The 17,725-nt window shown below is 48.7% G+C and overlaps 1 protein-coding gene across 1 annotated transcript in view; it reads left to right on the top strand.

Annotated features, from left to right (window-relative positions):
* The window catches only part of LOC126416390 (lipase 3-like), a 229,200-nt gene that overhangs the window by 59,213 nt on the left and 152,262 nt on the right, over positions 1-17,725 (top strand). The window contains exon 4 of the mRNA XM_050084079.1: positions 16,062-16,251. Within this exon, the coding sequence (XP_049940036.1) occupies positions 16,062-16,251 (190 nt within the window). The remainder of the gene's footprint in view (positions 1-16,061; positions 16,252-17,725) is intronic.

The raw sequence follows: 17,725 nt of genomic DNA, 5'->3' as shown, positions 1-17,725 counted from the left end.
CATTGCTTGATATGGTTGTTAGAGACCAGGCAACTCCTTAACGTCTCTCAGTGAGGACTCTGGAGGGCTTGGTGCACTGTTGGAGCCTGGCTCTTCTACAGGCAGCTATTCGGCAGCCCTACCTGACTAATCGGTGTTCTAGATCTCGAGTTGGCGACGTGTTGTCAGACCGTTTTGAGCAGGAGAATGATGTTCCTCAGGGCAGTGCTTTAAGTGTTACCCTATTTTCCATAAATATAACTAGAATCACGTCTACGGTAAGGGATTCTGTGGCGTGCTCCTTATTTGTGGACGATTTTGCTGCATTTTGTTCCTCTTCCAGTGATGCAACAGTGACCCGTCAGTTGCAACTTACAGTGCGGAGGTTAGAGGTGTTGGCTGCAAAGACAAATTTTCAGTTTCCTACGTATGAGTGTGTGTTCATTTTAATCGTTATCGTCATATTTTTAATTCATCTAACTTGCATTGTAGGGACACCGTTCTAATTTTTAAAGATTTAGTGAGGTTTCTAGGGCTCATTTTCGTCTTCAGTCTGTTATGGTTACCACAGCTGAGAATCCTGAAAGCCAGAACACAGAAGGCACTGAATATCCTAAAGTACCTTAGCCACAGGTCTTTGGGAGCAGACAGGGTGTGTGTGCTCCAGGCTTATGGGGCTTTTGTGCGTTCATGGCTAGACTATGGGGCACAGTGTATGAGTCAGCGGGACTTTCTTACCTGAAGATCATCGGCGGCATCCACCGTGAGGGGATTAAGCTGGCCATAGGTGTTTACAGGGCCAGCTCAGCACCCAGTCTCCGTGCTTATGACTAGGGAGCCACCATTCACCATCCGGCGGCAGCTCCTCATGGTGCGTCAGGCATGTAAGTTACTAGGAGCTCCGACTTCATAATCATCTGCCGTCTTGTTTTCTGCAGACGCCCAGAATAATTTTAGATTTAGTTCAGCACAGAAGAGGCTGCACTCATTACTGAAGGACATTTTAACTGAGCTCCACACCATTAGAGGTGTCATTATGGAGGGGGGGGGGGGCGAAACAGAGGGACGCTGTTGGTCACTCTGCTGTTTTACCTGATCGTGTCTTCAAGGTCCGACTGCCTCAAGAACTATGTCCGACTTCGCAGGCCCTGAAGCAGATGAGACGAGATTCCAGTATTAAATTCCTCGTCTGTTCCAATTGTCTGATTGCCTTTCACTCTCTACAACACTTGTACACAGCAGATAAAGTAGTGCAAACGTTGCAGGACAACCTCCTCCAACGGCTGGGGAAGGATCTTCCATTTTGCTGGGTACCAGGACGCGTGGGTAGTGCTGGGAACGAAAAGGCAGAAGCAGCGGCCAAGGAGGCGTGTCACGATGCTCAGTTAGTTGAGCGTGCCACCGCAATGCGTACAGTACAGACGCCTGGCTGTTGACATACAGAGTCTCCGACGTGTAAAGCCCACTACGCGGCCGTGGCGTACCTCCTCCAGCCACGGCGGTGGAACGTGGTTCTCCTTACTCAGCTTCTCATAGGACACAGCTCTACGACGCTTAGCTCCTTGCTTCGGCGATAGAACCCTCCACTCTGTCGTGCTTGTGGTGTACAGGCCACTGTGGGCCACATTTTGTTAGACTGTGTTTTATTTTCCGACCAGCGGGCAGCGGCAGATTTGTTGACAGATGGGCCCTCTATGTTCAAACAAATGCGGTGAGATTTTTGTGATTTTTCCAACATGTTTTCGAAAATTTCAGGAAGATGTTTTTCACCTGTTAACAGGGTGACTGGCTCACAGACGTTTTTTGTTAGTGGTCAGCCAGCCACTGTTCCCTGTGCCTCCCATTTAGCTCCTCTGTTGTTTTATCTCTCTTTTAATCCTAGGTATGGCAGCTTCTATTCTTTGTTCATTGCCTTAAGGCGTGTGAGATAGAATGACTATGTGAGCAGCGCGAGTGAATTGTCTGTGAGTGCAGGAGTGCCAGTTTACAGGTTTCATCCTCACTTTGTGTTAACATTTTCACTTTAGCCACATTCATTTCTTGTAACGCGCATCACGGCGCTGATAACCTCGCCGTTGAGCGCCCGCCATCCACAAGCACACGCACACACACACACTTACTCACGGGGACCGAGCCAGAATACGCTCGCAAAAAGAAACTTACTAATAGCGCACATTCTCCCGTAGACGTCGCCAGGAGGCGAGGAAATTCTTGGCCACTGGCGCTAACGCACACTATTCCGCCCTCAGTGACTGCCACAGCACGTTCACTCACTGCCCCTGCGACCACCAGTGCTCGTTCCTGGGCGTTCCCATACCGTCAGGTACAGACCATCTGCTCTGCCATGTTGCTTCATCTGCGTCATTCTTCTCCAGAACGGCGTCAAGCAGAGACCTCCCACGACAGAGTAAGGGCCCACTGGAGGGGACTCATGCCTACCCGTCACAACCAAGTGTGGGGGCCCACGGCATACTGCGGGAGCAACCGACAGGGCGTGGCTGGCCGTGGATTTAGAGAGCACTAGGCCTGTCATGCTACAAGCTCCCGCCGATACATGGTCGTGCATTAAATAACGACCAACAATTTTGATCTTAGAACAGATTTATTCTTAAAACTTAGAATTTGATGGCAATTGTAGTGACTTGGCAAGAAAGCCAAGCCACTCGGAGGTAGCCGAAAGGCACGCGTTTAAGCTCACGCAGACTGGCGTGAGGTCTGGAACATGACAATGTCTTGAGAATTGCAAATAAAGTACGAAGATCTTGGAATACTTAACTTTAATTCATAACTGGTGTACATCACTCTTGATGATAGAGAAAACAATCTCAATATAAACTGGTAATGGCGCCTTGCTAGGTCGTAGCCAAGGACGTAGCTGAAGGCTATGCTAACTCTCGTCTCGGCAAATGAGAGCGTATTGGTCAGTGTAGCATCGCTAGCAAAGTCGGCTGTACAACTGGGGCGAGTGCTAGGACGTCTCTCTAGACCTGCCGTGTGGTGGCGCTCGGTCTGCAATCACTGACAGTGGAGACACGCGGGTCCGACGTATACTAATGGACCGCGGCCGACTTAAAGGCTACCACCTACCAAGTGTGGTGTCTGGCGGTGATACCACATTCCTCCCCCGCAAATCGGCGTACGGTTGTGTTATAAGGCTTCCGCCCGCCGTGGGGAGGACCCCATGTTGACGTATGCGACGAGGTGGGGAGCCCAACCACAGGCGAGGCTGTGCCACCCGCACCCTGCCATGCGGTCCGAGGGGAGCTAGGAAACGCCTGACAGCCTAGTCCAGGGTGCACGCCAACATGCGGTGTATGCGCCCGTAGAGAGACAAGAGGGGCCGAAGGGTCGACCTCCATCGCGTCGGGGTACCCGACGGGAGAAGACGCCATCTGGTCCGGAGCGGGCAAGAGTTCCATGTCGGAGGACAGCTGCTCACGGGAAGCGATCGGCGGCGCGTGACCCAGGGAAGCGCCCGGAGGCTGCAGCAACGCGTCCACTGCGGGCGTCGCCGGCGGGAGAAAAGGCGGCGGCGGCAGCGGCGGCGGCGGCGCGTAGCCATGGGGCAAAATGGAAGGCAGCGTCGGCAACACCTGGGGATGGGGCGAGCCAGTAGATGGGTCCTCAGGGCGCTGACCGGACGGCACCGTCGCTGAAAGCAGACGGGGAGCGGCAGAACCCGTGCGACGACAGAGGCGCAGCTGATTGAGATGCCGACGCAACTCACCAGAGGACCCCAAAACCAGATACATAGCGCGGCCGAGGCAGCGAAGAATGCGCCCTGCGAGCCAACGCCGTGAACCTCTATAGTTACGATAGGATACAAAGTCGCCTGGAGCAAAAGCAGATGGCTGCCGCTGCACAGGAACCGCATGCGGCGGATGTAGCAAAGACATCAAGGTTCGATGAGGACGACCGTGGAGCAACTCAGCCGGCGAGCTACCATCTCGGGGCTAAGAGCGAGACGAGGACAAAAAGAGCAATAACGCGTCCTCCCGAGAATGCGACTCTTTCAACTTCAACATCTGTGACTTGAAAGTCCGGACCAATCGTTCAGCGGCACCGTTTGACTGAGGCGAAAACGGCGCGGACGTCACATGTTGAATACCATTGGCCTTGCAGAATGACTGAAATTCTGCGGACATGAATTGTGGGCCATTGTCGGAAACAATAGTCTGTGGAAGACCTTCAATGCGGTTAACGCTTGGATGGTGGCAGATGACGTCGTGGAAGACATCCGGACAACAAAAGGAAAATTACTGAATGAATCTACCACAACCAACCATCGAGCAGTCCAGAATGGACCAGCGAAATCGATGTGTAAGCGTTGCCAAGGGAAAGTGGCATTTGGCCATGCAAAGAATTTCCGCGGTGGTGTTGACTGTTGTTCGGCACACGCCATGCAAGAAGAGCACATAGTCGTAATCGCGGCATCGATTCCGAACCAAGTACAGTGCTGACGAGCAAGTTGTTTCGTTCGCACTATACCCCAATGTCCTTGGTGGAGAAGCCGTAAAACAGAGGACTGTAACGAACTTGGGACCACGACGCGGGACCGATCATTATCAGAACGCAACAGCAAAACACCACGTCGAACAAAAAGTCTCTCCTTGTGAGCAAAAAATCGGCGAACCAACGGATCCGCGATCCGTGACTTTGACAATGGCCATTGCGTGGCAACAAAACGCAAAACGGTAGCAAGGACAGGGTCAGCAGCTGTGGCTGTAGCTACACGACGAAAATCAATCGGAAACGATTCGACCACGTCATCGGTTTCCGCATCAATGAACATGCAAGCAAGTTCGGAAGAATCAAACGCTCTATCCTCAGCAACTGGCAACCGGGACAACGCATCGGCGTTTCCGTGCTTAGCAGTGGACCGATACAAGATATCGTAGCGGTACTGCGAGAGGAAAATAGACCAGCGAATGAATTTCTGCGCTGTACGTGGAGGTACAGGCTTGTTCGGATGAAAAAGCGACGTCAAAGGTTTGTGGTCTGTGATGATGGTAAAGTGACGACCATACAAGAAATCACGAAACTTTGTAACACCAAATACGAGAGCCAAAGCTTCTTTCTCGATCTGTGAATAATTTCTTTGCGCAGACGAGAGCAATTTGGACGCAAGGCAATAGGGCGATCATGCGATCCATCTTTGTGCGCAAGCACAGCACCGATCCCGAAATCCGATGCATCCACCATCAACAAAAGGGGTTTCTGGGAATCGAATGGCGTAAGGCAAGTATTGGAAAGCAACGCCGATTTCAACTGGCGAAAGGCGCGTTCGCATTCCGTCGTCCAGACGAACGGAACACCTTTACAGCGTAAGCGATGAAGCGGAGCTGAAATGGAAGAGGCGTGGCGCACATATCTGTTATAGTAATTTATTTTCCCCAGCACACTCTGTAGCTGCTTCAAATTCTGCGGCGAAGGCAAGTCCTGTATGGCACGGAGGTGCTCTGGACTGGGATGTATGCCTTGGGCATTGAGTACATGGCCCAGATATGGTAAGTCCCGAGCAAAAAACACACATTTGTCCTTCCGCAAGCGAAGACCTGAAATAACGTCCTGAGATTGGCTAAATGTTCTTCTTCCATCTTTCCGGAGATCACAATATCGTCCAGATAGTTTGCTGCAGTAGGGACCGACGCACAAACAGTTTGCAGATATTGCTGAAACAATGCAGGGGCGGATGCACACCCGAATGGCAGTCTTTTGAATCGATACAAACCAAGATGCGTGTTAACCACTAAAACGCGCTGGGATTCTTCGTCCACTGGTATTTGCAAGTACGCATCGGCTAGGTCCAACTTTGAAAAATATTTACCCGGGCACAGTTTGTCAAAAAGATCTTCCGGGCGGGGTAAAGGAAAAGTTGCAATCACTAGTTGTGGATTCACTGTTGCCTTGAAGTCCACACAAAGTCTCAGTTTTCCGGAAGGTTTTGGCAAAATGACTAAGGGTGAGGCCCAGAGAGAAGCCTGCACACGTTCAATCACACCTTGTGATTCCAAATCGTGTAAGGTTCTTGTGACCTCATCACGCAATGAGTGGGGAACATTGCGCGCTCGGAAAAATTTCGGTTGCGCGTGGACTTTCAGTTCCAAATGGGCTTCGTAGTTCTTAGTGCAACCAAGGCCCGGTGCAAAAATGTCTGCAAATTCTTCACAGAGACGATAAACACTGGCTGAAGGCACAGTCTGGTTCACTGATAGGACCTGATTTACTATAGACAAGTTCAACAACTGAAATAAATCTAAACCAAACAAGTTCACTGCAGAAGAAGAACGAAGGACGTAAAATGACACAAGTTTTGTTTGTCCCTTGTATGTTGCAAGAAGTCTGCACTGTCCTAACACAGGGATATTCTGAAAGGAATAACTATGTAACTTAACATTTGCAGCACGCAACGGAGGTGTGCCCAGTTGTTTGTATGTGTCGTGATTGATCAATGAAACTGCAGCTACGGTATCGAGCTGGAGTGGGATCACTTTGCCATGAATGTCCAAGTCCACATAAAATTTATTGTCCTGTTGACGACAAGAGCGACTGTCTCGTGGAACGTGAACTGACACTGGTACAGAAGCACTTGCGATATGACGGGATTTCCGTCGATGTCGACGCACACTATTTGTGGGACGAACACTGTCACTGTTAGAGAGAGTGGCACTGGGCGGAGTGGAATGAACTACATGAATGTCCATGGGCGAAGGTTCACAAACCTGAGTATTCTTGGTTCGATTCCGATTCCGGCACGAAGCAAAGGGCCTGGAATGGTTGTGAGTGTCCGATCTGAGATTTTCTGGCGAACACTTTGAACATGGCCTTTTTTATTACAGAAAAAGCAAATAGCTTGGCGTGACGGGCAATTCTCACGCGAATGTCTAGTAGCACACCGCAGGCATGATTTTAGCACTCCATTTGCTTGCTTGCGTGGCAGCTGCGCGGACGGGCGCGAGGACTGTTTACTGTTCCGTGCAGCGCGCCCGGCGGGCCGGTTAATGTGACACACGGATGGCGAAGTTTCAAATGATTCCTGAGCAAACTCAAGTGTGTCCTGTCGATCCAATATGTCCATCACTTGTTGAAGGGAGGGACTGACTAGTTTCAAAATCTGTTCCCTTATACGAACATCAGAAACGTTCTGTGCTATTATATCACATACCATAGTATCTGAATAAGGGAGCCCACATTCACACTCAAAAGCACAATCCCTAGTAAGGCCTTGCAAGGTTGCAACCCACTGCCGATTAGTTTGACCGGCCATACGTTTGGTACGAAAGAACGTATACCGTTTGGCAACTACATTGACTGAGTTTTTGAAATATGCATCTAATGCAGACAAAATTTCCTCGTAGGACAGAGTTGCGACGTCGTGTCGGGGAAATAATGTCACTATCACATGGTACGTCTGGACGCCTACACACGAAAGCAAAAAAGGCTGCCGCTCAATACCTTGAATTCTGTAGGCGGCGAGATGGAATCCAAATCGGCGTGACCACTCCGTCCAGCTTTCCAGTGCCGCATCAAAAGGACAAAAAGGTGGTGCAACTGCGTGTTGTGGCTGCGGGAGCGGTGGAGCGGCGGCGGCCGCATCGTTTTGCATTGCACGTTGACCCTGGACGAGCTGTCCAAGGGCATCCAATAACGCCTGCGTCTGCTGATTCTGCAAACGATAAAATTCGGACAGTACATCTGGAGATTGTGGCGAAGCCATGACACAAGTAAATCAGGAATATCACTACGAACACAAAATCCTCGTTGCCAAACTGTAGTGACTTGGCAAGACAGCCAAGCCACTCGGAGGTAGCCGAAAGGCACGCATTTAGCTCACGCAGACTGGCGTGAGGTCTGGAACATGACAATGTCTTGAGAATTGCAAATAAAGTACGAAGATCTTGGAATACTTAACTTTAATCCATAAGTGGTGTACATCGCTCTTGATGATAGATAAAACAATCTCAATATAAACTGGTAATGGTGACACCACAACAATGCTAGTCAGCATTTCTTCTGAGTTATCTATTTTTGTACGTAGTTTGCATCACATTTTATAGTCTCATAACGGCGTTGTGCGAGAGCAGAAAAACCTTGTTCGTAAGAGCTGTTGTCCTGAGGTCGTATCCATGACTCCACTGCATAACTTACACTCTCATCAAATTCAAAATGTGTCTCTGGTACAGAATTACCAGGTGGCCCAAACACACGGCAGTTATCTGCTGCAGGGTGGTGGAAGAGGCAGTAATGTTCTATTCAATTTGGCGATGTGTTCCCCGATTCTGAGATTCGCGTATGTGAGTGAACTGTCGTGCTGGAGCAAGATTTTTTTCGGGTTTCTGTCAGATGAAATTCGTCGGAAATGGTTGTTGAGTTCCTTCTGAGTCTTCACATGTGCCTCTGAATTAAAGGCTGCCACTTTTGGTGACACAATCACGAGAAGAGACCATCGCTACCCGCAACAGAGGGAGCTGCCTCGCATTTCTTCTTCTTTCGTGGCAGCCTGTGGTGCCCCTCGAGTTACTGCCTTCTTCCCGCCACGCCAAGGCAACTGTGACGACGCAGTTTCGTTTCTGCCCACAGGAAACGTGCCTACTCACCTTCCGGTGATTTATCCTTCTGTCAGAGAACGAGTAAAGTCTCTCTATTGGAGAAACTGTAGTGGAACCAGTAGCACTCCACCCATCTGCATGTCGAGCTGAAATTTTAATTGTTTCAGATGTTTGCAAGCTATTGGGCGAAAAAATGTCTTGGAATAAAAATTCAACTGTATTCTGACTTCTTTGTTACAAAATAACCGCCAAGTGAATGCTTGTCTCAAGTTACAATAATGACAGACACTCAGTCACAGTCACTCGTAATAGCCAGCTTAGGAAATCCAACAGATCGTATTAACAAAAAATTCGCAAACGGATTGTCTGTGACAGAATCCTTGTTCTATATTTCCGAAATCACTTTCTTCGAACTTTGGGATCTCCGAAACGATTCGAATAAAATGCCACCCGCATTTTAGTTATATAAAAACTCACGGTTTCCATTCTATACAGCAGAAAGCAATTCCTCTAGCCCACAGTGTAGTGCGAACGTGTTGCCTCCTAACTGACAGAGATACGGCAGCCAATCCGATATCAGTGTAAAATCGTGCTGCTCTTCAGTCTGAACTAATAACAACTTAATAGCTTTGATGAGCAATTTATTAAAAGCACAAAGTTATAAAACACACAGATATCAAAATACCCATCTCGTTATCTAACTGAATTTTCTGAATTTCCCCAGTACCATACACTGACGAATTGCACTTTTCACTCGTTATGAGAAACATAGCTTGTCAAACTAGTCATTCTTTCACAATTTTGTTTTCCTCGTTCTGCGAATTGTGCGTTATGGGACGTTCTACTGTATGTAAATTGCTCTGGAGCTCACCCTATCTGGAGTTGGGACTGCAGCGCAGATCTTGAAGAACGGAAGATACAAGAGCTTCAGACTATGAAGTGCATGTCTCATGCTGAGGCCAAAAAGATGTATTAGGTCACGCTACCCCTGACGTTCTTCCCTTGCTTCGGTTCTCAAACAGCCACTGCAGAAGGGCGATATTGCTACGTGCTACGTGAACGGAGGTTGCTATTGTCAGTACCAGTACTTGTGTTTGTCAATGCACTTGTGCCTCCCTCCAGAACGTCAGAAGGGCCACCATTGCAAACACTGCGAGATACCCTGCCGCTCCAAAAAGTCAGTCTGGTTCACCGTGACTCTGGAGCTGCCTCAGTCACATAAAAAAACACGAAGTCCAAGGCGAAGAATCACCATTGCCAGAGACGGGAAGAACACAGTCCAACGATGTCGACGTCATTCTCTCTGACATCTCTCTCGACTCTTCTTCAGAGCTTGTGGACCTTGTGTCAGACTGGGGCCCGAGACTGAGCCTCCAGCCATTGCGTGATCCCTGCCCTGGCAGACAGGATGAAAGTGCTACTCCCATGAGAGACGTTTCCCATCGTACAGAGGAACATTAGTGGGTTTAGCATATATGTGGAGGAACTGAAACTCTTAGCACAGGATCGCCCGCTGTGCTTGTGTTTGCAGGAAAATCAATTTAAACCTTCTGATGCTCCTGTACTACGGGACCATGTGCTCTATTGCAAGGCTGACCTGATTGGGGAAAGGGCCAAAGGACGGCTTGCTGTGTTTGTCAATAACGAGCACCACTCCTCCGCTCTCCCCCTGGCTATTGACTTGCAATCAGGTGCAGTCGGAATTCTTGTGCGGTGGAAGATCACTGTTTGCTGGCTTTATTTTCGTTCGCAAGATGCTACCGACACTGACGCTCTCACAGATGTTGTGGAACAACTCCCCTGACCTTTCCACCTACTGCGAGACGTGAGTACCAATCATGTCTTGTGGTGCTCGACTTCTACTTGCCCTCAGGGTCGCGTCTCACGAGCTGTTTGTCCTCAACACAGGCACTCCCTCTCATTTCTGTGCGGCTACTGTGCCAGTCTCAGCCATTGACCTCTCTTCCTCCTCTACAGCCCTCGCAGACTCTGTTCAGTCGGGAGTTACTGACGACCTTCAAACAGTGACCACTTCCCTCACCACTTCACATTCACCTCCTAGATGGAGGCACACTTGAACAGAAGGCAGAAAATAGATGGCCAGCACAGCTAACTGGAAGTTGTTCAGCCAGCTAGCTGTGTTCTGACACCGAGACAGCGTCCAGTAATGGGTGCAGCACATCACACAAGTGACCCATTATGCCGCTGACTTCTCGGCACCAAAGTCCGCAGGTCATCTTAGAAGGCAACCCGTTCGTTGGTGGACCAGAGACTGCCGTTCAGCAACCGGGACAGACGTGTGGCTGGCTCTCTGACGATTTAAGCATTGTCTGACAGCAGACAACATTACGGCCCTCGGGCTTAATTAAGGAGAGCATGAAAAGGTCATGGAAAAATTTCCTGGACTCGATCAACCACTATACTTTTTCTGTAAAAGTATGGAAAACCTCAGGTGCATTTGCGGTAAACACAGTAGCCAATAACAGCAGTCCAGAAACAGGGGTCTCTCCAAACAACATGCAGACATCAGTGATGATAGCAGAGCATTTTGCAAAGGTTACCGCCAACTTCAGCCAGGATCTGGTGTTTCGCTGCTAACGTGCGACTGTACAGAGGGACGAGTAGGACTTCAGAGCCAAAAATTCTGAATCATGCAACTACCCTTTCTCCACGTGGGACCTGGAATCGGCACTGCCTGAGACTCGCGACACTGCACTAGGTCACGACCGAATCCCCTGCTGCATGATTCGACATTTGCTTACAGCGTGAAAGGAGATCTTCCTCGAATATTTTAATCTGATATGACAGACAGGCGACTTACCCAAATGTTGGAGAGAGGCTGTTCTGATACCTCTCCTCAAACCAGGAAAGGATCGCACAAGTAGTTATCGGAGCATCACCTTAAAGAGCTGTATGGGAAAGATCCTAGAGCGAACAGTGAACCGCCCTCTGATCTCATTTTCAGAGGCCAGGCAACTCTTCAGCCGCCATCTGTATGTATTCCAACTTGATCTTACTAGAGGCGGGTGTTCAGCAGGGTTTCCTACGTAAACATCACTGTCTCTGCGTATTCTTCGATATCAGTAAAGCGTAGAACACTATTTGGAGACACAATGCTCTCGTCCAACTCCATCATAGGGATTTCGTAGCCAGCTCCACATTTTCGTAGGGTCCTTCCTGTCCAAGCGCTTTTTTTAGGTCTCGAATTGGCGATGTGCTGTTGCATCACTTTGAGCGGGAGGATGGTGTTCTATGGACAATCTTTTAATACCCATAAAAAGTACCTCGTTTACCGTTAGGAGTCCTGTACAGTGCACTTGATTTTTGGACGACTGCACTGCTTCTGGTTGCGCCTCCAGTGTTCCAACAATCACTCATAAGTTGGAACTTACAGTGCAGACGTTAGGTTAGTAGACTGCAAAGACAGATTTTCAGTTTTCCGCAAATAAGGATTGTGTGCTCATTTTAATCGCTCTCGTCTTTTTTTATTTTACCTGATCTGCGTATGGAGAACGCCACTCAACATTTTAAAGACTCAGTGAACTTTCTGGGCCTCATTTTTGACTCGAAACAGTCGTGGTTACCGCAGCTGGGAGACGTGGAAGCCAGAACCCAGAAGCCACTGAATATCGTAAAGTACCTTAGCTACAGGTCTCGTGGAGCAGACAGGCCGCGTCTGGTGCAGTTTTATAGGGCTTTTGTGCGTTTGCGGTCAGACTATGGACATGCTGATACCTGTCTTCAAACCAGGAAAGGATAGCACATCTACCAGCCCCGTACCCAGCCTCTGTGCCGAGGCACCATCCGGCCGCAGCTCCTCATGGTGCCTCAGGCATGTAAGTTCCTCACATCTCCGACTTCATCCACATACCATAGCGTTGTTCGGCCCCCTGTGCAAGGCATTCTCTCCAATCGGCCAGGAGCAACAATGCCATTTGGGATCCATGTATAGTGTGTGCTGGAGTCGGTGTGGAGCACGTACAGCACCAAAGGTTTTAACTGCCTGCCACAACAGTTACTGCAGAGGTGCAGAACAATTTTAGAATTGGTGCAGTGCAGCAGAGATTGCAGTATTACACATGTTTTTAATACATTATTTTATGACATTTTAACTAAGCTCAAAACGGTTCGAATGCCTCTGAGCACTATGGGACTTAACATCTGAGGTCATCAGTCCTCTAGAACTTAGAACTACTTAAACCTAACTAACATAACGACATCACACACATCCACGCCCGAAGCAGGAATCGAACCTGCGACCGTAGGAGCAGCGCGTTTAACTGAGCAGCACGAGTCTAAATCCGTCTGTAGGAATGGTTCTAAAGAGAGGGACGCCGTTGGTTGCTCCGTGGTTTCCTCGACTGTGTACTCAATGTCCGTCTGCCTCAAAACTTTACTATGTTCGATGTGGGATTATATGCGATCTTAAGGGCACTGGAGCAGATGAGATGTGCTTCGAGTGCTAAATTCCTTGTCTGTTCCGCTTCTCTGAGTGCCCTTCGCTCCCTACAACTGTTGTATCTTGCAGTAAAGTAGTACAAAATATTCAGGGTGCCCTCCTCCAACTACAGTGGGTGGAGAAGGAGATATGTTTCTGCTTGGTACGAGGGCACATGACTATTGCTGGGAACTAGAGGGCAAATGTCGCACTAAAGGAAGCGTGTCGTGATCCTCAGTTCCATCAGTGTGTCACCGTCTGCATGCTGCCGCCTCGCTGTTGCTGTGAGTCGATGGGAGGACGAATGGCTGGTAGTAACAGGTAATAAGCTGCATCTACTAAGGCCCACCACACAGCCGTGGTGTATCTCGTTTCAGCCATGAAGATGAGGTGCTCCTTATATGTATTCGCAGAGACCACAGTGCTTTGTCGCACGACTTCTTGCTCAGGAGCGACGACGCTTCAATGTGCGGTCCTTGTGGCGTATAGAAGGCTGAGCGCCACGTTTTACGAGACTGTGTTTTACTTTCAGACCAGAGTGGAGCGTCTGATTTGCTGGCAGATCAGCCCTGCATTTTAAGTGACGTTCCAACGAACATGGTGCGGCTTTTAAGATTTGGTGATTTGCCAAGTTGGTTTCCAAAAATTTTAGTGAGATGTTCTTAATGTGTTAACAGTTTGACTGGCTCGCCTGTGGTTTCTGGAAGTCGTCAGACAGCCACAAATCCCTGTGCCATTGCCTTAGCTCCTCTGTCGTTTGCTTCCGTTTTCTTCCCACGTGTAGTGTCTTCTACTATTTCTCCTTCGCTTTACGGCGTGTGATATGGAATATACGTGTGTGTGCGGGTGAATGCGAGTGAGTGAGTGAGTGAGAGAGAGAGAGAGAGAGAGAGAGAGAGAGAGAGACAGAGAGAGAAATAGATAGACAGAGTGTCAAGAATTTTAGCCCTATTCACCATATTCGTTTCCTTTTAATATTTCTAAGGACGCTGATAATCTCACTGTTGAGATCCTGAACACCCTAAATGACAACAACAGCAAAGTCTGTGGATACTGTCTGTCATATATATGTAGCGAATTCAGTTAGTAGCACAGAAGTAACAAGCTTAAATGTCATGCATGGTGCGCCAGTTTTTCACGCATTTGAGTCTCCATGACGTCCCATCTCCTGAACTATTTGTGGCACCATGATATAATTTTGTGTATACATTTAGCGGTGTATATGGATACTGCGACATTTATTGGCAATAGAGTTAGCGGCACAGAAGTAATAAGCTTAAACATCATATATGATGCGGCAGTTTTTCACGCATCTCATTCTTTATGGTTTCATATCCCCTGAGCCATGGTAGGTGTGTTGTTTCAACCCCAACAGCATTCGTTACACACTGTCAGGGATATATGTTACAAGTTAAGTTAAAATCGGTCCTATGGTTTAGGAGGAGATGTGAAACTTATATACATACATACACTCATAAATACGCTACTGGCCATTAAAATTGCTACACCAAGAAGAAATGCAGATGATGAACGGGTATTCATTGGACAAATATATTATACTACAACTGACATGTCATTACATTTTCGCGCAATTTGCGTGCATAGATCCTGAGAAATCAGTACCCAGAACAACCACCTCTGGCCGTAATAACGGCCTTGACACGCCTGGGCATTGAGTCAGAGCTTGGATGGCGTGTACAGGTACAGCTGCCTATGCAGCTTCAAAGCGATACCACAGTTCATCAAGAGTAGTGACCGGCGTATTGTGACGAACCAGTTGCTCGGCTACCATTGACCAGACGTTTTCAATTGGTGAGAGATCTGGAGAATGTGCTGGCCAGGGCAGCAGTCGAACATTTTCTGTATCCAGAAAGGCCCGTACAGGACCTGCAACATGCGGTCGTGCATTATCCTGCTAAAATGTAGGGTTTCGCAGGGATCGAATGAAGGGTAGAACCACGTGTCGTAACACATCTGAAATGTAACGTCCACTGATCAAAGTGCCGTCAATGCGAACAAGAGGTGACCGAGACGTGTAACCAATGGCACCCCATACCATCACGCCGGATGATACGCCAGTATGGCGATGACGAATACACGCTTCCAATGTGCGTTCTCCGCGATGTTGCCAAACACGGATGCGACCATAATGATGCTGTAAACAGAACCTGGATTAATCCGAAAAAATGACGTTTTGCCATTCGTGCACCCAGGTTCGTCGTTGAGTACAGCATCGCAGGCGCTCCTGTCTGTGATGCAGCGTCAAGGGTAACCGCAGCCGTGGTCGCCGAGCAGATAGTCCATGCTGCTGCAAACGTCGTCGAACTGTTCCTTCAGATGGTTGTTGTCTTGCAAACGTCCCCATCTGTTGACTCAGGGATCGAGACGTGGCTGCACGATCCGTTACAGCCGTGCTTATAAGATGCCTGTCATCTCGACTGATAGTGATACGAGGCCGTTGGGATCCAGCACGGCGTTTCGTATTACCCTCCTGAATCCACCGATTCCATATTCTGCTAACAGTCATTGGATCTCGACCAACGCGAGCAGCAATGTCGCGATACGATAAACCACAGTTGCGATAGGCTACAATCCGGCCTTTATCAAAGTTGGAAACGTGATGGTACGCATTTCTCCTCCTTACACGAGGCATCGCAACAACGTTTCACCAGGCAACGCCGGTCAACTTCTGTTTGTGTATGAGAAATCGGTTGGAAACTTTCCTCATGTCATCACGTTGTAGGTGTCGCCACCGACGCCAACCTTGTGTGAATGCTCTGAAAAGCTAATCATTTGCATATCACAGAATCTTCTTTCTGTCGGTTGAACTTCGCGTCTGTAGCACGTCATCTTTGTGGTGTAGCAATTTTAATGGCCAGTAGTGTATATACATACATTTTTATAATAGCTGTTCATTAATGAGTGTAAACAGTTTTTTGGCATTATTTACTGAACGAGAATCTCATTGGTGGGGATGTGAGTGGCCTGCCTTCGCCAGTGCTGCCAGTCCAGACCAGCCCCAGGATATTAATGGTGCTACTGTTCAGTCAGGGGCAGGGCGCGGCGGATCTTGCAGCTACTGTGAACTGTTGCAGCTGGACGGATGCAGGGATTACGGCTTGACGTGCGAGACGCACGCGGTGGAGACTGAGGACGGCTACCAGCTTACAGCTCACCGCGTGCTAGTTCCGCCGGGCGTTCCCCGCCGTGGGGCTCTGCTGGCCGTTTCAGGGCTCATAGGTTGCTCTGACAGCTTCCTCCTGCCCTTCCCCGAGACGTCTATGCGTATGTATCAATCTCATCTCTTGTAAACTAACGACATAATTGTACACGTTTCTCTCATGTATATAGTCCAAGTTATAGCCATTTACCATGAGGGATTAATATATGTATGCGTTTCAAACAAAGAAATAAGGAAATCGAGGCCAACCCACTGTTACCCTCCTGACGACTGTCCCATGTACGGCTCGCTGTCTCCACTGCAGACCCTTTTCCTGTTGACAGTTTTCCGCAGAACTTCTTCCTTGTGTAGCGACCTCGGACTATGGCATAGAGCTGGTGCAGTGGCAGGGTGTTGCGAAAGTAGTGCTGGCCAGTGCTAGCAAGGGAATTTCGGGTGAAACGTAAAACATATGAATTCAGATTTGCACTACAACCTCGTGCACTGTGTGACACCACAGGCATCCCCCACCCCCCCCTCCTTCCACTGGCTCATGGTCCACTGACAGCGCCATTAGTTGCAGAAGGCTGTGGTGGTGGTGTGCTGGATGTGTTCCAGCTGTGTCCTACTCTGTAGGAACTGTTTGCTTCACTTAGCAACACGTGCCCCAGATGGCGCTGTGCAGCCACATGCAAAATAAGTCAGCCATGTGAATGTCTGCCCTGATTCTCGTAGAGGTCTGCTGCTGCTGGAAGAGAAGCTCACTCTAGTGTGGATGGATGACAGTCGTACTACCATGAGTTGCTGTCACCCAAGACACTAGTTTGGCTGCTGTTGTTGCGGCTGGAGATGGCTCTTCTGTCGCACTGCTCCAAACTAATAGATGCTGACTTAGCTCCATGGCTTTGGCTCGTTGTAGTGGCTGCCCAGACTGATATCGGGTGCTCACTGACCAATGATGTGGCGGAGAGTTGCGTGCCCTGGTGTCTTGTAGGTTGCTGCCAGACATGTACATAACTATGCTAGAATCAATAGTACAAACTATAGTGGCTGATGGCAACTACATTCTGCCAATACGTTCCTTCAAGGGGCACCATTACCTTTGTGGTCCCATAGTGTGGGTACTTTCCTCAGTCTCGTTCACAGCTGCACTGCTTTTCTGCTGTCGCAGCTCAACTTGACCCATCTTGTGGTGAGCGAACAGGCTGCTCGCTTCACATAATGCTGCAGTGCCTTCCTCATGTTGACGCCCAAAATTAGTGACAGTGTCACACTGGTCTTATCTTTCTAGTGCCTTTTTATTTAGTAATTTATCCATTCATGTAATTCTTAACATTCTCCTCTAATACGACTTTATCTTTTATTCCCAAACAGTATGGAAGTCTCGCCCATATTATGATGTTTTTCTGACTATGGCGTCTACAACTTCTACCTTGATATAAAGTCACTTATTAATATCAGAATACTTACTCTGTTGTCTAGTTCATCCTCAGTCAGTTTGTGGTTTGTGATGGTGTGACCCATTCAACACTATCTAGCAGTAGCACTGTGACGTCTATGAGGCTCATATTTCATACCTCTTCCCTCTATACTTTTTTG

The sequence above is a fragment of the Schistocerca serialis genome, chromosome 8 (assembly GCF_023864345.2).
Source record: "Schistocerca serialis cubense isolate TAMUIC-IGC-003099 chromosome 8, iqSchSeri2.2, whole genome shotgun sequence".
Lineage (NCBI taxonomy): Eukaryota > Metazoa > Arthropoda > Insecta > Orthoptera > Acrididae > Schistocerca > Schistocerca serialis.
This window is presented reverse-complemented; position numbering and strand designations above follow the sequence as displayed.